General features: G+C 51.1%; 2 protein-coding genes across 4 annotated transcripts; one reads left to right on the top strand and one right to left on the bottom strand.

Annotated features, from left to right (window-relative positions):
- Window positions 1–1,244: 1,244 nt before the first annotated feature.
- On the top strand, window positions 1,245–9,796 carry MRTO4 (MRT4 homolog, ribosome maturation factor). The gene is made up of 8 exons (XM_032759122.2): window positions 1,245–1,541; window positions 4,422–4,480; window positions 5,568–5,671; window positions 6,685–6,766; window positions 7,077–7,144; window positions 7,456–7,607; window positions 8,092–8,168; window positions 8,296–9,796. Exons 1-8 carry the CDS (start codon window positions 1,514–1,516, stop codon window positions 8,443–8,445), a joined length of 720 nt encoding a protein of 239 aa, XP_032615013.1. The 5' UTR covers window positions 1,245–1,513; the 3' UTR covers window positions 8,446–9,796.
- A 44-nt stretch (window positions 9,797–9,840) lies between these two features.
- Window positions 9,841–18,714, bottom strand: AKR7A3 (aldo-keto reductase family 7 member A3). Of its 3 annotated transcripts, XM_032759129.2 has the most exons (8): window positions 16,069–16,207; window positions 15,533–15,840; window positions 13,767–13,954; window positions 13,470–13,574; window positions 12,281–12,377; window positions 11,970–12,069; window positions 11,273–11,402; window positions 9,841–10,180 (listed from the first exon to the last, which is right to left on the bottom strand). In XM_032759129.2, the coding sequence occupies exons 2-8, from the start codon at window positions 15,795–15,797 to the stop codon at window positions 10,019–10,021; spliced, it is 1,047 nt and encodes a 348-aa protein (XP_032615020.1). In that variant the 5' UTR covers window positions 15,798–15,840; window positions 16,069–16,207; the 3' UTR covers window positions 9,841–10,018. The 3 variants fall into 3 exon arrangements, with proteins under 3 accessions (XP_032615020.1, XP_032615022.1, XP_032615019.1); XM_032759131.2 differs by lacking the exon at window positions 15,533–15,840 and having other exon boundaries at window positions 16,069–18,714; XM_032759128.2 differs by having other exon boundaries at window positions 15,533–16,194.
- Window positions 18,715–19,701: the final 987 nt, after the last annotated feature.

The following is a 19,701-nucleotide window of genomic DNA, read 5'->3' on the forward strand; positions in this document are numbered from 1 at the left end:
GCTGCCCAAGACACTAAGCAGTTAGGAAATGCCATTCATTCATTCATTCATTCATGAAAAGAAAATTAAGAAAATTGCATATATCTAGTATTCTGCAAAATTAGATACACATATCACCCGACATATACGTGTAACCTACACATACGACATTGTGAACAGTTGTGCACATAATTAAAAACGTAACTTGTGTTGTATTTGTCACACTGTCTGGCATAACAGGTACTCAACATATATGCGAATCATCTTTTCCAAAACAGAAAATACTTCAGAAGAGGAGAAATCTGAGCTGGGCCCTGAAGAATAAAGTGTAAATAGCAATAATAACAGATAACATTTAATGACTGCATTCAATGAGCCAGGCATTGTGCTAAGTAATTTAATGTGATTGTCTCATTCATTCTCACAAGTACTGTAAGAGATAACGGACTCTTACTAAACCCATTCTATAGACAAAAAAAACAACGCAGAGTGGTTAAGTCACTTTCCCCAAGATCACACAACTCTTAATTGGTAAAATTCAAACAAAAGCAAGCTACTCCAGTGCCTTAAGGAAGACGTGGGTGGGTGAATGAATGAATGGCATATTCTAGCTGCTTACTGTTTTGGGCAATCCTGCTCTGAGCCCAGGGCCAGACTAGGTTGATGAGAGGGGGAAAAGGACTCAGTTTAGGACTTTCAAGACAAAAGCTCCTGTTCACATGCCTACAAGACACCAATTAGAGTAGGAATTAAAGTTTACTGACGGCTTGGCGACCTCTGACACCTGCTAGACCAGAAACCTCAGTCAAAAAAAATGGAACCTGACGAGAGAGGACGGGATCAGTGACCTCTGACCGGCACCCCAAGCATGCCTGGATGGCAGGTCCGGCTTACACACAAGGATCAGCTTAGAAGGACCCCTAACACTTGGTTTAAAGCTCTGCTTCCGAAGACTTTAAATCTTTAATAATTTTTTAACAAGGGGCCCCACGTTTCCATTTTGTATTGGGTCCTGCAAATTATGCGGCCAATCCTGTTACATGACAACCCTTAGCAGGTAGGAGACCGGTACTGGGGAAACAGCCACTTATCTCTCGAATATGTTCCACATGTATGCATCAATCAAACTTGCCCACTTGGTCTTCGTAGACCGCGGCCACAGGAATCAGCAGCACAGCCCAAAGCCAGAAACGCGAAGCCCGCTCAGCCGCCATGATGAGAGCGCAGGCACCGCCCACCGCCGTCACGGCATGCACCGCGTCGCGGACTCCGCCTCCGCGGGACTACAGAGCTGGGACACCGCGTGAGGCCCTCGGTAGGACGCTCGGGATTCGGGGACGGCCTCGGCCCGCGGGAAGTCGCCCTACAGGCGCGGGAGAAAGCGCAGGCGGCGGCTCCGCAGGGAGAGGCAGGCTGCAGTGCGGATTGGGTCAGGCACACGCGAGGGCAGCCCCCCAGGGCCGTCCCAGAGGCCCCCGCGCCGCCGGGGTCCTAACGCGGTGCACCGTCTTCCGCCACACGTGGATTCAGCGCCATGCCCAAATCCAAGCGCGACAAGAAAGGTGGGTGAAGGGGGAGTCGGCACCCTGGGGGGAGCTCTGTGGGCTGGCTGTCCAGCCTGCGGTGAGGGCTTCGGGGCGGCAGGGGCGCAGATTGGAACGCCAGGACATCCTCGAGGTGTTCCGCTGCCTCGCTGCGTGCTGGAATGGGGGCTTCGGGGCTGTAAAACCGGCAGAGGGGCTGACACCTGGTCCGGTCCGGGAAGCGGAGACTCTTTTTGCCTAGTTTCAAGGCCGACTGGGCCGGGAAGCAGCTCCTGAACACCGCCCCCGGCTGTGCCTGGTGCCGTTTCGGCCCAGTTTTCCCAACCTCGGCCCTTTCTCATCTTCTGCACTCCCGCCACCCTGGCTGCCTTTCCTTTCTTTCAGGACAGGCTTGTTGCCCTCTCTGGCGTTGTGTGTCTGCGGTTGTTTCTGCCTGGCATGCTTACCTCTTCGTATGGCTTGCGCCTTCTTAGTTGTCAATTAATAGGACTCCTCTGAGACAGGGTCTCGCTCTTTTGCTCAGGCTGGAGTGCAGTGGCAAGATCGTAACACTGCAGGCCGGATGCGGTGGCTCACGCCTGTAATCCCAGCACTTGGGAGGCCGAGGCGGGCGAATCACCTGAGGTCGGGAGTTCCAGACCAGCCTGGCCAATATGGTGAAACTCTTTCTCTACTAAAAATACTAAAAGTTAAATGGGCATGGTGGTAGGTGCCTGTAATGCCAGCTACTTGGGAGACTGAGGCGGGAGAATCGCTTGAACCCGGGAGGCGGAGGTTGCAATGAGCCGAGATCGCTCCACTGTACTGCAGCGTGGGCGCGACAGAGCGAGACTCCGTCTCAAAAATAAATAAATAACTCACTGCAGCCTTGACCTCCTTGGCTTAGGCGATCCTCCCACCTCAGCCTCCCGAGTAGCTGAGACTACAGGCATACGCCACCACACCCAGCTAGGTTTTTTTGTTTATTTTTTATAGAGACGACTCTCAGTATGTTGCCAAAGCTGGTCTCGAACACCTGGGCTCCAACAACCCTCCCGCCTCACCCTCCCTAGGTGCTGGGATTACAGGCGTGAGCCACTACACCCGACTTGAGCACCTCTTAAGAGACTATTTTTGACCACCTTTGCTGTGGTGGCCTCTCTTTTAACCCGGCTCCCTGGAATATCCAAAAATATTTAGGAGTCTGGCACTTTCTAGGCGTTGGAGGTGATACAGCAGTTATAAGGAAAGCCTATTTCTTATCGAGCTTAACGTTGTAGGAGAAACACATTCCACAAAATGCTAAAAATCTGATTGAAAATGAGGTGAAGAGATGGCGATATTTTGTATAATGTGGTCGGGAAAGGTCTCACTGATGAAGTGACAAATGAGCAGAAAATAAAGGAAGCGAGCAACCTGTGGAATTTTGCAACTGTGGAATTATCTGGGAGAATGCTGTTCCAAGTAGAGGGAACGTGAAGTGAAAAGGCTCTGAAATGGGAGCAGATATGACATGTTTGGGACAAGAGGCCAGTGAGGCTGGAGCAAAAGGAGCCAAATAGAGTTGGGGGAGGGGGTTAGGCAGAGAGGGCAGGACTTCCTTGGCCTTGGCAAGGCATTGGCTTTCCTGCCCAGGTGAAGTGGGTAGCAGAGGACCCATGTGATTTACCTTTATTTATAAAGGGTCACTCTGGCTGCCTTGGTGAGAATAGTTGGGGAAGACAGGGCAGAGGGCAGGAATGGAAGCAGTGAGCCCAGCATTAATCCAAGAGAGGGTGATGCTGGCTTGAGCCAAAGGTATAACAGTGGAAATGATGGGAAGTGGCCCCCTAGATTTCGTTTGCCCTCCTCTGCTCCACTTATCATTGACTGATGTGCCTTGTTAAGAGGGGCTGAGTGCCGGGCAGGTTAAAGAAGAGAGGCCTGGGTCCCTTTGTGAAGGCGCCTGGAGCTTTGCAGTTGGAGTTCTGTTAAGTGTTTCTGGAACGATTTGATTCTGTGGAGGGGGCCTGGGTCAGGTCTGGCAAATGCCAAACTCTGTGGGTAGGGGGCAAATTGGGCCCCAGCCATTTTTACAGTAGAGGTACATGTTCCTCCCCAGAGAAGTGTTGCTGCATCTTTGGGTCCAAATTGCAAAACTGGAGTGCAGATACATATCAGGAGATTCAGTCCCCAGCCTCATGGTTGCACAGCATAGGCCAGCTAGAGTGGTCTCTGCATCATGGTCAAGAGCAGCAAGGGGCCAGGCATGGTGGCTCACACCTATGATTCCAACACTTTGGGAGACTGAGGTAGGCAGATCTCTTGAGACCAACCTGGGCAACATGGCAAAAGCCATCTCTGCAAAAAATACAAAACTCACCTGGGCATGGTGGTGCATTTCTGTGGTCCCAGCCAAAATTAGTAGGCCACGGCGGTATGTGCCTGCAGTCCTGTGTGGGAGGATTGCCTGAGCCTAGGAGCTCAAGGTTGCAGTGAGCCGAGATCGAGCCATCGCACTCCAGCCTGGGTGACAGAGTGAGACCCCATCTCAAAAATAAAAAAAAAGAGGGGCCTGCCTCAGCCAGCAGGTGAGGTCTGCCACTGAGAGCACTCCAGCAGCAGGAACGGCCTCCACCCCCACACTGCAATCAAGTTTTTTGGGTCAGCCTTAGGGGCTAAGAAAGGCCTAGTTTGTCTAAATAGCAGGAGTTCTATCCAGGGATCTTCAGGCCCAGGAATGCTAATGAGTAGGCATTCCATGGGCCCTGGGAATGGCTTTGTGTGCCAGAAATGATGGCCACAAAGGCCTTGCTGCCTGTTTTCAGAATGGCTGCATCCAACTGAGCTCTCTCTGCCAAAGGGGAGAAGAAAGTAAAATAAGTCTCCAATGCATCTAGATGGGTCTCTCATCATCTCTCTCCTTTTTGTTTTTTTTAGTCTCCTTAACCAAAACTGCCAAGAAAGGCTTGGAATTGAAACAAAACCTGATAGAAGAGGTAAGACGTTGTTCTTTTTCTAGAGCTTGCAATTGTTTGGTTCATAAAGGTAGGTATAGGACTGTTGGCCAGGGGAGCATACTAGTGGAAAAAAAATCTCCAAGCTGCTAATCCAGGACTTTTTCCTCCAGCAGCAGCACCAGCAAAAACTTCCATAGTGATGATTTCCAGCTTCGACTGGCTCGTACTCTGTGCCCTGTCCTGCACTGTGTTTCTTATGCGTTGTTCCACTCCATCCTCATAACATCCCTGTGATGTGGGTACTAGGTGATGATGTTGCTGTTTTGCATTTGGGGTCACTGAAGCTTACAAAGGTTTGTTAGCCTGCCCAGTGTCAAAAAACAGGAGGAGGCCAGGAACGGTGGGCCACGCCTGTAATCCCAGCACTTTGGGAGGCCAAGTGGGTCAGATAGCTTGAGGCTGGGAGCTCAAGAGCAGCCTGGGCAATATGACAAAACCTCATCTCTACAAAAAGAAAAGAAAAAAGAACTAGCTGGACGTGGTGGTACGCAGCCTGGGCAACAGAGTGAGACCCTGTCTTTTAAAAAAAAAAAAAAAGAGCTGGGAGATTTCCCAAGTGTCAGTGACTGCACCAACCCACTGTCTATACAGCTTCTGACCTGCCAACCTGGGCTGCAGGCTGGGTGAAAGTCTCCTCCCGCACAATGACTCCACTCCTGGAGGCCGCCTCATGGTGCCTTTGGCCAGCACCATGTGCAGAGCAGTACTGATCAGCTGCCTCCCCTCGTAACAGTGAGGCTCCGTGTGTTTCCATGTATAGCAGGACCCTTCCTAGCGTGGGTGAATGTTTCTAGGTTAACGGTTGATGATCAGTTCCGCTGTTGGTCATAGATAAGTGAGAGACCTGGAAAAGGCCGTGGGGTGTAGATCCATGGCTCAGCCTCCCCTGTGGTTAGGAATCCTAATTTCAGCAATGGAGGTAGGAGACAACCAAATTAGAGGCCTCCAGTTCCTCCAGTTTCCATAGTTGTCAGGGGCCCAGAGCAGATTCATTCTCATCTGAGGCCAGAGTGGTGCCCATTGTATGCTGCTGCTTGAACTCAGAGCCTCGTGAATTGTCCCACAGCTTCGGAAATGCGTGGACACCTACAAGTACCTTTTCATCTTCTCTGTGGCCAACATGAGGAACAGCAAGCTGAAGGACATCCGGAACGCCTGGAAGCACAGCCGGTGAGCGGGCAGGGGGAAGAAGGCCCTTCTGAGTGGGGACCCGGCCAGGCTGCTCTCAGTCAAAGCACAGGAGCAGTTTCTGACCCTTTAGGTGCCTGGGTCATGCCGCTGACACCTGAATAAGGACAAAGTGCTACCTGCCACTGAAGAGCACTTCCTTTTCACTGTTAAAGCTGGTCTTAGGCCAGGTGCGGTGGCTCACGCCTGTAATCCTGGCACTTTGGGAGGCTGAGGCAGGCAGATCTCCTGAGGTCAGGAGTTTGAGACCAGCCTGGCCAACATGGTGAAACCCCTTCTCTACTAAAAATACAAAAATTAGCCGGGCATGGTGGCAGGCACCTATAATCCCAGCTACTCAGGAGGCTGAGGCAGAAGAATCGCTTGAACCCACGAGGCAGAGGCTGCAGTGAGCTGAGATGGCACATTGCACTCCAGCCTGGGTGACAGAGTGAAACTCCACCTCAAAAAAAAAGCAGATTTTGCACTGAGCTTTAGGGGCAGGACTTGGTAGTTGCTCAGGAGATGTTTGAGAGATGGTCCTTTCAGGAGAAGTGGCCCTTTAACCCTGGACTCTGGGCCATTTAGGAGCATCACACCAGTTTTAGAATGTCAGTATGGACACTGGGACACAGACAGTGACCTGGGAGCAGGATGCAGGAGCCACATGGCAAGTTTCTGTCCTGGGGCAGGTGGCTGTGGTGGTGGTCTCTTGCCGCACCAGCTCTGGTTCAGGCTGTTAACGTGCCTCCTGCATACATCCAGATAGAGAACCGGTACATGATGCTCGTGACGGGCTGGGAGAGAAAATGTTGCCATGTCAGTAGTCTGTGGGTGGGAACATAATGAAAGGGGCCCCGAGGTGGGGACAGTGTGGCCAGGCAGCATGAAGAAGTGGGTGCCACTGGCTCAGCCTGGGCCTGAGCTCGCTGGGGACCAGAGCCGCTTTGCGTGTTGCTGAGGGGTGGGGCGGGCAGGGCAGTTCCTTCACAGACGCTCTTTCTCTTGCTCGGTAGGATGTTCTTTGGCAAAAACAAGGTGATGATGGTGGCCTTGGGTCGGAGCCCATCTGATGAATACAAAGACAACCTGCACCAGGTAAGTCTCTGGTCCTCACGCAGTGGGGCTAAGGCAAAGCCTCCTTCTCTCCCACTACTCCCATGTGACAGCCTCCCCCAGCCATCGGCAGGCCCGAGGCTCAGGGAGAGCAGGGCCTAGCTTAAAGCTCTGGGTTCTCCCTTCACCTCCAGACCCAGGCAATAGCACACTTCCTGCCTCGCACTCCTTCCTGCTGTGACAACCAGAAACATCTTTAAACGTTGCCAAATGTCCCCTGGTGAGCAAAAATGTGCCTAGTAGAGAACCACTGCTCTAATGCGACCAAGCTGGCCTCACTCTTGATTTGTAGGTCAGCAAAAGGTTGAGGGGTGAAGTGGGTCTCCTGTTCACCAACCGCACGAAGGAGGAGGTGAATGAGTAAGTACTGCTGAGGAATGGAGGGAAAGAGGCGGGTGAGAGGGGATTTCAGGGAGGGAATGATGCAGGAACTTCGTTCCATATGTGGCATCAAGTTGGAACTGCTCCTGGAAGCCTGTCACTGAGCTAGTGGCCTGGGACCACAGCCCTCTCTGTCCTCTCCAGCATGGTGCTCTGGGCTGGCTGCTGGCCAGCAGCCAAGGTCTGTGATGGGGGAATGCCCAGGACCACAGGACACTTGGGGGAGCCTGACTCATGGGCTGGTGGCATGGCCAGGAGCATCCCCTCCTTCCACTTCTCTTTTCCCTTAGGTGGTTCACGAGATACACAGAAATGGACTACGCCCGAGCTGGTAACACAGCAGCTTTCCCTGTGAGCCTGGATCCAGGGCCCCTGGAGCAGTTCCCCCACTCCATGGAACCACAGCTCAGGCAGCTGGGCCTGCCCACCGCCCTCAAGAGAGGTATGGGCAGCCCTGGAGCCAAAAGGTCACAGCCTAGAGTCCAAGAGCACAGGCCTGCAAACTCATCTCTTTCTGGCTGAGCAAGTTATTTCTACAAGCTTCCATTTTCTCATGAGAAAATGGGGCTAAGAGTGCACACCTCACAGTGGGGATGAAAGCAGACAGTAGCTTACAGCCAAAATGCAGCCCTTGAGGCCCGTCAGGGGCCTTGCGCTTGTTAAAAAAAAAAGTCAAAAAATTAGCCATGGTGGTGTGCGCCTGTGGTCCTAGCTACATGGGAGGCTGAGGCAAGAGGAGCACTAGAGCCCAGGAGGTCGAGGCTGCAGCGAATCAAAGGGACCTCAGGGAGACAACCACTGCCCAGTGTGTGTTGGAGCCATGGGGAGGGCAGGTGGCTGACTGGATTCCTCCCAACGTGGCAGGGGCAGAGAGGGCTCTGCAGGCCTCTGGGCCAGAGGTAACTGAGAGCCACGCTCTTCTGCAGGTGTGGTGACTCTGCTGTCTGACTACGAGGTATGCAAGGAGGGCGATGTGCTGACCCCAGAGCAGGCTCGCATCCTGGTGAGTCTGGCGCCTTGAGGGCTGTTGCGGGTGGGGGCGCTGGCTTTCCTCTGCCTGCTGAAAACGCCACCCTGCACTTTGAATACCTTCATTCCTCCTGATTCTTTGTTCCCTTTGTCTCTTGCAGAAGCTATTTGGGTATGAGATGGCTGAATTCAAGGTGACCATCAAATACATGTGGGATTCACAGTCGGGAAGTTTCCAGCAGATGGGAGACGACTTTCCAGAGAGCGCATCCGAGTCCGCAGAAGAGTCCGACTCAGAAGACGATGACTGAAAGGGACTCAGGACTGAAGGTCTCCTGGAATCTTCTGGGTCTCACTGGACCATCAGGACTGCTGCCGCCCCTCTGGGGAGAGCAGCTTTTTATTTGTCTGTAGACAGGGAATGTGATGGGCACTGACCTCCTGTAAAGAATAAAACTCTGGGCCGGGCACGGTGGCTCACGCCTGGAATCCCAGCACTTTGGGAGGCCGAGGCGGGCAGATCATAAGGTCAGGAGATTAAGACCATCCTGGCTAACACCGGGGAACAGATGAGGCTTCCCCCACTGAGTTCTACCCAAAGAGTGGGTTTGCTACCACCCAGCTAATTTTTGTATATTTTGTCAAGATGGGATTTCACCACGTTGCCCAGGCTGCTCTTGAACTCCTGGATTCAAGCAGTCCCCTTGCCTAGGCCTCTCAAAGTTCTGGGATTTCAGGCATTAGACACCACACCCGGCCTGTTTTGTTTTTTAAAAACAACTGTATTGAAACATGATTCAGACACTATATAGTTGACCTACTTAAAGTGATGATTTAATGCTGTTTCATGTATTCAGAGTTGTACAACCATCACAATCAATTTCAGAGCATCTTCATAAGCACCCCCAACAGAAACCCTGTCCTCATTAGCAGTGAATCTCCATTTCCTTGCAAACCTCCTCCCAGTCCTAGGCAAGCAGTCATCTACTTTCTTTCTCTCAAATAGATTTGCCTATTCTGTACATTTCATATAAACGAAATCATACAATATGAAACCTTTTATGTTTAGTGGAGACAGGGTCTCGCTTTGTTTCCCAGACTGGTCTGGAATTCCTGTCTTCAATCAATCCTCCTGCCTTGGCCTCTCAAAGTGCTGAGATTACAGGTGTGAGCCACTCTTTTTTTTTTTAATGGCCGAATAATAGTCTGTTGTATGAATATGCCACATTTTGTTTACCCATTCATTCATTCATTTCATGGACATTTGGGTTGTTTTTACTTATTGGCTATTGTGAGTAATGATAATGTGAAAACTCAAGCCCAAGTTTTTTTGTGGGGAGATATGTTTTCATTTCTCTCGGCTATATGCCCACAAGTGGAACTGCTGAGTCCTATGGTAATTTTATGTTTAATCCTTTGAGAAACTGCCAAACTATTTTCCCAAGTGGTTGTACTATTTTACATCCCCACCATCAGTGTGTGAATTTCCTCCCCTGTCTGTTGCTCCCTCTCTCACCATGTGACACGCTGGCTCCGTTTCCCCTTCTGCCATGATTGATTGTCAGCTTCCTGAGGCCCTCACCAAGAGCAGATGCCGGCACCACACCCCCTTGTACAGACTGCAGAACCATGAGCCAAAGAAACCTCTTTCTTTGTAAATGACCCAGTCTCAGGTATTCTTTTATAGCAACGCAAACAGACTAACACACAGCACCCTGGGAGGTTTTATTCTTCATTTGGTGGTGACTCTACTGTTTGTTTGTTAGGTTTTTGTCCAAATACTTCCATCCCTAAGAATTTACTGAGGCAGTTCTAAATTAGACAAAGCAGGAGAGAGCAAAAGAGGTGACAGAAAAGCCTTGGGCAGCCTGAGCCACGATGAGCCTAGCGGAAGTAGTTGGGACATTCGTGGGCAAACAAATGCCAGGCTTGATTAAAGGCATCCACGACGGCCGGCTCCAGGGGCCCTTCCTCTGCCGCTGCCAAGTTCTGCTCCAGCTGCTCCAGGCTGGACATGCCCAGGATGACCGCGTCCCCATGGGCACCCTGCAAGGGAGACGGCCAGACTTCAACCCTCTTCTGCTGCACAGCGACTCCACTCACAGCCCTCCCAGTCATGCCCCTGCCGAGATTTGGGCTCTTTTATATCCCGTATGTCCAGAAAGAACTTAAGGTGCCTTGGATAGCTGTACCCATGTGACTCGAAACCTGTTTTCTTTCCCCTACTACCACTCGATCCTTCCAGACAGACCTACATTCACAGCCCAGTTCTGCCCCCCAGCAGCTGTGTAAACGTGGCTAAGTTATTAAACCTCTCTGAGACTGAATCCTCTTCTCTATTTTCAACATAGTCGTGTGTGAAAAATTATGTAGAGCACTTAGCTCCCATTTATTGAGCACCTACTGTATATGTGCCAGACACTATTGCAACATCTAAGGCTGGAGTTGGATAAAAATTTGAAAGAGGAAGACATGAGGCACTGAGAGAGGGAAATTCCAGCTCCCATCAAAAGGATGAGACTAGTGGGCTTTACAGTTGAACCTGTGTTAAAATGTCTGCCCCTTTAACAGCTGGGTGAAACTCGGTTTCCTCGTCAATAACACGGGGATAGTCATTCATAAAGCCGAAGGAATAATGAAATCCCTGCAGTGAAGCCCTCATTACAAAGCCTGGCACTCAGATACCATCAAAGACCAATGGGAAGGCCGAGCGCAGTGGCTCAAGCCTGTAATCCCAGCACTTTGAGAGGCTGAGGAGGGCGAATTGTCTGAGCTCAGGAGTTCGAGACCAGCATAGGCAGCTTGGCGAAACCCCGTCTCTACTATAAATACAAACAATTAGTTGGGCATGGTGGCACATGCCTGTAATCCCAGCTACTCGGGAGGCTGGGGGAGGAGAATTGCTTGAGTCTGGGAGGCAGAGGTTGCAGTGAGCCAAGATCGTGCCACTGCACTCCAGCTGGGATAACAGAGCAAGACTCTGTCCAAAAAAAGACCAGTGGGAAGAGTGTTTATGAGAGTTGGAAGAAAGAAATTTCAGAGGAATCGAGAAAACAAATGCTTTGGGCTTCACCTAAAGATAATGAATGCTAGTCCCCCTGGAAGGGAAGAAGCTGAGCGCCCAGGGTCACTGCTTACCTGCAGCTGTGAGTGGTGGTACATCCACCGGAGGGCGGCTGAGGTCATGCTGGGAGCGCTGGCGCCATACGCAGCCTGCAAGGCGTTCTCCACCAGGGCAATGCCCTCGAAGTGGTGCTCCTTCCAGAAGCTGTTCGGGGGGACGGTGGCACAGGGGTCAGTACAATCAGGGTCACACTGGGAGCCACAACCAAAGAGCCATCCAGGGCCACTGCCCCACCCCACACCCTGCAGCCCTGAGGGGCGGGTGTCCTTTCTGGTCATAGGTCTCCCGCTTTGCTGGGCATCAGAACCACCCCGGATGCTGGGCCCCTCCGTAGAGACCTCAACGAATCTTTATTCCTGAGAACTCATCAGCCTGCTCATTTCCCCTAAGGACATGAAGGCCGCTGAGACGGGTCAGGACTCAGCCCCAGGCCTCCTGGACCTTCCCCCAAGGCTCGCTGTTTCCTTCCTAGCAGGTGATTGCTCAGGAGAGAGCTACGACTTCAAGACCCCGAGGTCCAGGGAGCCTCCTTTCCTCCTGGAGGTCCCAAGACAACAAGAAAACCCACAGAGGGTTTGGAAATTCCTGAAGGAATGCAGGGGAGTAGGTGCACACAGCAAGGAAAGGCCTTACCCCAGGAGCAGCTCAGGACTTCATTCCACATAAAGCTGACCCCACCCCAGCCATCCACACCAAGCACCCCTAGCTCACCGATTCCTGTAGATCTCTGCCCATTGAGTCCCAAAGAAGCGGCCCATGGGCTGTTTCCCGTCCTTGTCCTCATACTTGTACTTGCCAGTCAGCAGGCCCCCTGCGGGAAGGCAGCAATTAGCCCCGGGGCCCAGAGTGCCCCAGAAGCTGACACATCCCTCAGGGCTCTGGTCCAGGGGAGGGGCAGGGACCCAGGAGGGCTGAAGGAAGCAGCCCAGCCTCTTGTCAAACCCCCTCTGTTTCCCAGGTCCTGGGCTGGGCATCTGTGGTTTGGGAATAGGCTGAGTCAGGGCCAGGAATGCTCCATGTACCAGCCAGAGGGTTGAAGGCATAGAACCTCAGTCCAAAGTGCCTGAGGCAGGGGAAGAGCTCCGTTTCCACCTGCCGGGTGGTGGCGTTGTACATGCCCTGCAACGAGAAGGGCCCCAGGGACAGGGTGGACCTGTCAAAAGAAGGGACCTCAAACTTACCCTTATAGAACCCTTATTTCAGACCTTAACAATTCTAGGACTTTAACTATCTGGGCATATACTTATTCTTACTGGTGCTGGTGAAAGGGGCTTATGCCCGAGGAAAATTCATTCATTCTGCCAACTTTCTTTTTTTGTTGTTTTGTTTTGTTTTTGAGACGGAGTCTTGCTCTGTCACCCAGGCTGGAGTGCAGTGGCACGATCTCGGCTCACTGCAAGCTCCGCCTCCCAGGTTCACGCCATTCTCCTGCCTCAGCCTCTCCAAGTAGCTGGGACTACAGGCGCCCGCCACCACGCCCGGCTAATTTTTTGTATTTTTAGTAGAGACAGGGTTTCACCGTGGTCTCGATCTCCTGACCTCGTGATCCGCCCGCCTTGGCCTCCCAAAGTGCTGGGATTACAAGCGTGAGCCACCGCGCCCGGCCCATTCTGCCAACTTTCATGAGCACCGACTATGGGCTGGTTGTCAGATTTAGATTCAAAAGCTAAAAGGACAAGGTCCCTTCCCTCAAACATTTTGTAGTGAGGTCAAGTATAAACAGTTATAATCGAGTCATGAGGCAATCATAATAGACTAGAAAGTTCTGTGACCAGTGCCTGGCACCAAGCAGGTGTACAAATATTTGTGCAATGAATCATGAGGAGGTAAACAAGGACCTGAGGTCTCAGGGTCTTCTGGGCCCGTCTAGAAAGGCTTCCAGAGGAAGAGACACGTATGTGAGACGTGAACCATTCTCCCAGGGAAGGGGCGGTGGTGGGGGAAGGGCTTGTTCCAGGCTGAGTGTAGGGGAAGGTAGGGAAGGAAGGGTCCAAGGTCACAGATAGGCAGGAAGGAAGCAGATGCCCAGTGGCCAGCCTGAGGAACTTGAATGGCATCCTGAGGAACTTGAATGGCATCCTGAGGGTATCTGGGAGCCATCTGCAGGCTTTCAGCAGGGGAGTGGCTGCTACGCAGAGGGCATAGGGGCAAAGACAGCCCAGGATGAGCAGGAGTTCTGGAGACCTTGGGCTCTGCAGCCCCAGCCCTCACCTGGTACACAGTGGGCAGGATCCAGCCATTGCTCTTGCAGAGGGTACAGATCTCGGCCACTTCCCAGGCGGCATAGTTGGAGAGGCCAAGCTCCACGAACTTGCCCTGCTCGGGTGAGGCTCCAGTCAGAACACAGTGCAGCCCAGACCAGGAAAGGGAGGCCAGGGTGGGGCCCCGGGGAATGCGGCTGTTCCCTGTTCCACCCTGGGACTGCCCTGGTGCCTCTGCTCTCACCATTAGGATCAGGATAAGGAGAGCAGCAGTGGACCACCTCCCAGAGCTCAGGGGTCCCCTCACCTCCTGGTGGAGCTGGTGGCAGGCACGCAGTGTCTCTTCCACCGGGGTGCTGTGGTCTGGCATGTGCAGGTAGAAGAGGTCCACTCGGGGACACTGCAGCCGCTTCAGTGACGTCTCCAGCTGGGACCGGAGACTGTCAGGCTTCAGGGAGTTCCCAAACAGTGGAATGGCCTTGGTATCAATTTTCACTGAGAGGAAAGAGAAATGAAATTCAGGGCCAGGCGCCGTGGCTCACGCCTGTAATCCCAGCACTTTGGGAGACTAAGGCAGGCAAATCAGAAGGTCAGGAGTTCAAGACCAGCTGGACCAACATGGTGAAACCCCGTCTCTAATAAAAATACAAAAATTAGCTGGGCATAGTGGAGTCCGCCTGTAGTCCCCAGCTAGTCCGGAGTCTGAGGCAGGAGAATTGCTTGAACCCAGGAGGCGGAGGTTGCAGTGAGCCGAGATTGTGCTACAGCACTCTGGCCTGGCGACACAGTGAGACTTCTTCTCAAACAAAGAAACAAACCAAAAGAAAAAAAAAAAAAGAATCTTAGTTCCTTAGTGAACTGGACTAACAGGTGAGTGGAGAGTCTTCTTCCCACTTTTCACACTTAGAAAGTCACTTAGGCTGGCAGGAGGGCAGTCACTGGAGCCCTTGAGGCCTGGCAAGGAGCAGGTTTGAGGAACTATTCATCTGGAATTTATCCAGTCCACCACCACCCCTCTGCTTCTCAATTGAACTTAACTTCAGATCAGATCTGAGGACTTTCACCAGCCAACCTTGGACTCAGGCAGAAGACAAAGAAGGATTAAAAAAGAAAAGAAAAAAAAATCAGAAATAAGGGCCAGGCAGAGGGTGCAGATTTGTGGTGGCTCACACCTGTAATCTCAGCACTTTGGGAGGCCACAGCAGGAGGATCACTTGAGCTCAGGGGTTTGAGACCAGCCCGGGCAACAAAGTGAGACTCTGGTTTCGATGAATAATACAAAAAATTAGCCGGGCGTGGTGGCACTGTAGTAGTCCCAGCTACTCACGAGACTGAGGTGGGAGGATGGCTTGAGCCCTGAGAGGTCAAAGCTGAAATGAGCCATATCGCAGCACTCCACTCCAGCCTGGGCAAAAAAGCAAGACCCTGTCTCAAAAAAAAAAAAAATCAGAAATATGGTTAGAGCTCTCACCGAGTGGCAGCCAGGTGATCTAGAAAGAGTGTGGCACTGAGATGCATGCACAGGCTCGGTTCGTTCTGGATCTACCATGTGGTGAATCAGAGGAGAAATAAGACTCCACTCAGACACTCAGAGTGGAAGGAGGCAAATGGTGCTAATACTAAGAACAAAGAAACAGCTAACATTTCCCAGCCCTCACCATGTGCCTGCCAGGCATCGGCCTAAGCACTGCAAATGGCATCAGACTGAGGGCAGCTCCTCCTGCCCCTATACGCACATCCTCCCCTCCGGCCACACCTGCCTCCTCCAGCACCCGCGGCATTGCCAAATCACATTTGCTTTTCCACACCCATGCCCACTGCCCTGACGCCCTTGCCCCTCGTACTCTTCCTGGCAAACTCCTATCCGTTCTTTCTTCACGGGGTCCCTCCCAGGAAGGGGTCACTCTGGGCTCCCCAGCCATCTCTAGAACTGGAGCTTCCTGGAGTGGATTAGTGTCCATTTCTCTCCAATAGCCTCAGACAGAGCCTCCCACAGAGAGGGCAGTGAGACCCTGTACCACCCCAATCCCTCATCCCCCTGAGGGAGCTGCCAAGGCTCCCTGGCACTGCCACCTTTGTGAGGTGTCCTTGCGAGTACAAGGTACTCAGAGCAAAGTCCGGGGCCAGGAGCAGGCTGGCATGTGCAAAGGAGGAAGCAGATAGTGTGCTGGGTCCAAACTCTGATTTCGACCTGTGCCAGGGAGTGCCAGGCGCTAAGAACAGAATTTCTGCAGATCAGGCCCGTCAAGGGCACCTGGAGGGCACAGGTGGGGACAGGAGCTGCACAATGCCAGATTCCAATGTTTTTCGTGCTCCAGAGAGGGGCTAGCCAAGTCATTCCAGGCAAGACCAAGTCATCCAGGCGTCAGTGAGGGTGCTGCCTACCTCCCGGAAGAGAAGAGAGACAACAGAAGAGGAGAGAAAAGTTGTCCGGAGCTAGACGTGCCGAAGAAGCCTGGGGTTCCCAAGGCTGCAAGGTGGACGGGGGCGGGGGCGGTGGGGGGACAAAGCTGTGGATGCTGCTCGGGGCCAGGGAGAGCGGGGCGGTGCATGGCTGTGGACAGGCTCAGCTCTGCACCGTGCAGGGGAAGGATCGGGGCCACTGTTACCTCTGCAGTCGTTGCCGCCCAGCCCGAGCCCCAGGCCGCCCAGGATGGTCTCGGACTGGCCGTCGCTATACACGAAGGCGGTGTCTATCTCTGTGTGGCCGCGCTCCAGGAAGGCGCGCGTGACTGCGGCGCTGGTGGGCGCGTCCATGCGGCGCCCCATCTCCATGGCGCCCAGCACCGTGGCTGGCCGGGCCCACGACAGCTGCCGGGACATGACGGCGGCAACGGGAGACTGCGACAGCCCGGGAGCGGCGCGCAGCGGTCGGAAGCACCAGCCCCGGAGCCGGCGGCCGCGTGGCTTTAGAGACTGGCTCGGGCCCCGCCCACCGGGGGGGTGCAGCTGAGGGCGCGGCCGAAGGTGCCCAACGCCGCCCACTAGCTCGACTCCACGCTCGGCTACTAGGACCTTCTGCACTTGCACCGAACAAGCTGTGAAATGGCTGTGGCTTCGTACCAGTGACTCGCGTCTTGGAGATTTTAACACTCCTCAACGTCCCCAAGGGTGAGGGGGTCCAAGAGTGGCGACTATCCCAAAAGGCGGGGACTCTTCGGGCCTCCCTGTTCCGTCGTCCCTCCTTCCTCGGCCTTGCCCCAGAGCTGTCCTGGATCTCTGTCTCCTCCAGGAGGGAGCTTACCGGGTGGGGTGGACCTAGGGCTGTCGCGCCTGCCGTGTGGTCCTGGAGAATGAGGCTTACCAAAGGCTCAAGACAGCGTCCCCATGGAGTGACATGGTTAAAGTGTTGAAAGAAAAGAACTGTTGGCATTGAATTCTGTGAATTAAGTGAAAAAAAAAATGACTGGCTCTGGTGACTTACGCCTGTAATGCCAACACTTTGAGAGATCAAGGCAGGAGGATCACTTGAGCCCAGGAGTTTGAATCCAGCCTGGGCAACATAGGGAGGCCCTGTCTCAAAAGAAAAAAAAAGAAAAGATAGAAAAATAGACCAGTGCCCAGCTGCAGTGAGCTGTAATAGCGCTACTGCACTCCACCCTGGGTGACAGGGGGCAAATCTGTCTCCAAATACAAAAGAAAAAAAGACCAATACACAGATGGAACAAATGAAAAACCAATAGCAAAATTGATTTAAACCCAATCATATCAATAATTATATAAATATAAATGATGTAAATGCTCACAAGTAAAAGGCAGTGATTGTTAGAATGGATAAAAAAGCAAAACCGAACTATATGGTAAATACTAGAAAGCTATTCAAATATAAAAACAGATAGTTTAAGAGCAAAAAGATGGGAAAAGACATACACTGACAAAACTAAATTTTAAAAAGTTGGAATGGCTAAATGAATATCAGACAAAGTAGATTTCAAAACAAAGAATACTGGCCCACACAGTGGGCGACATACTGGCCCACACCTGTAATCTTAGCACTTTGGGAGCCTGAGAAGGGAGGATTGCTTGAGCCCAGGAGTTTGAGACTAGCCTGGGCAACACAGGGAGATCTTATCTCTACAACAAAATTTTAAAAATTATCAAATTGTGGTAGCATGCGCCTGTGGTCCCAGTTACTTGGGAGGCTGAGGTGGGAGAAACATCTAAGCCTGGGAGGTCAACGCTGCAGATTGAGACCCTGTCTCAAAGCAACAACAACAACAACAACAACAAAAACTACCAAAGACAGAGGGACATAGCATAATGACAAAGAGGTCAATTAATAAAGAAGATATAATTCTAAATATATATGCACCTAAGCATAGATCATCAAAATACATGAAAAACAATAATAGAACTAAAGAAGTAGTAGATAAATACAAAATTATAATTGGAGATTTCAACACATCATTCTCAATAGTTGTAGAACAGTTATCAGTCATAATTTACAGAAATTCAGTAAAGGTATACAAGACTCAATGTTATTAACCAATTCCACATAAACAACATGAATGGAATATCCAACAACAGCAGGATATGCATTCTTTTCAAGTGCACATCCACCAAGATATACCTATATTTGGAGGCATAAAACAAGTCTTAATAAATGTAAAAGAGGCCGGGAGCGGTGGTTCACGCCTGTAATCCCAGCACTTTGGGAGGCCAAGGCAGGTGGATTAACTGAGTTCAGGAGTTTGAGACCAGTTTGGCCAACACAGTGAAACCCCATCTCTACTAAAAATACAAAAATTAGCCAGGCGTGGTGCCGTGCCCCTGTAATCTCAGCTACTCGAGAGGCTGAGGCAGGATAATCACTTAAACCTGGTTGGTGGAGAGTGCAGTGAGCCGAGATTAGGCCATTGCACTCTAGCTTGGGCAACAGAGTGAGACTCCATATTAAAAATAAATAAATAAATAAATTTTAAAGGATTCCAATCATAGAAAGTACATCTCTGAACACGATGGAATTAAACTAGAAAATAATAACAGAGGCTGGGCGCAGTGGCTCGCACCTCTAATCCCAGCACTTTGGGAGACCGAGGTGGGCAGATCACTTGAGGTCAGAAGTTCAAGACCAGCCTGGCCAATATGGTGAAACCCCATCTCTACTAAAAATACAAAAAAAATTATCCGGGCATTATGGTGTGTGCCTGTAATCCCAGCTACTCAGGAGGCTGAGGCAGCAGAATTGCTTGAACCTGGGAGGCAGAGGTTGCAGTGAGCCAAGATCACACCACTGCACTCCAGCCTGGGCGACAGAGAAAGACTCTATCTCAAAAAAAAAAAAAAAAGAAAGAAAAGAAAATAATAACATAATTTAGAGCCTGAGAGGGAACTGAAAATAAGTAAATAAGTTAATAAATAGAAGAAAAAGGAAAAAGTAGAAAATAATAATGGAATGATATCTAGAAAATCTCCACATATTTAGAAATTAAATAACCCATGGGTCAAATATGTAATCACAAGGAAAATTAGATCATATTTTGAACTGAATGAAAGTAAAAACAGGACATATCAAATTTTCTGAGATGCAGCCACAGTAGTGCTATGAGGGAAATTTATAGCACCACTTTGACATATTACAAAATAAGAAATATTTCAAATCAATAATGTAAGCATTTACTTTATTTTTTTGTTTGTTTTGAGGCAAAGTCTCACTCTGTCGCACAGTCTGGAGAGCAGTGGTGCAATCTCAGCTCACTGCAACCTCAGCCTCCTGGGTTCAATCAATTCTCATGCCCCAGTTTCCTGAGTAGCTGGAAATACAGGCATGCACCACCATGACCGGCTAATTTTTGTATTTTTAGCAGAGAAGGGGTCTCACCATGTTTGCCAGGCTGGTCTTGAACTCCTGGCCTCAAGGGATCCTCTCCCTCAGCCTCCCAAAGTGCTGGGATTACAGGTGTGAGCCACTGCACCGGCCGAGGCTTGTATTTTAAGATACCACAAAAGGAAGAGTCAAGTAAAACCAAAATTTGCAGAAGAAAGGAAATAATAAAAATAATAGCCAAAATAGGCTGATGTGGGAGAATCATTTTAACCCGGGAGGCAGAAGCTGCAGTGAGCCAAGATCACTCCTCTGCACACCAGCCTGGGAAACAGAGCAAGACTCCATCTCAAAGAAAAAAAAAAAAAGCCAAAATAAATGAAATATAAAAAAAAAAATCAGCAAAAGTCAGTAAAACCAGAAGTAGGTTCTATAAATACAACGCTAAAGTTGATAAACCTCTGGCTAGACTGATCAG

This window comes from Hylobates moloch, unplaced genomic scaffold (assembly GCF_009828535.3).
Source record: "Hylobates moloch isolate HMO894 unplaced genomic scaffold, HMol_V3 SCAFFOLD_9, whole genome shotgun sequence".
Classification (NCBI taxonomy): domain Eukaryota; kingdom Metazoa; phylum Chordata; class Mammalia; order Primates; family Hylobatidae; genus Hylobates; species Hylobates moloch.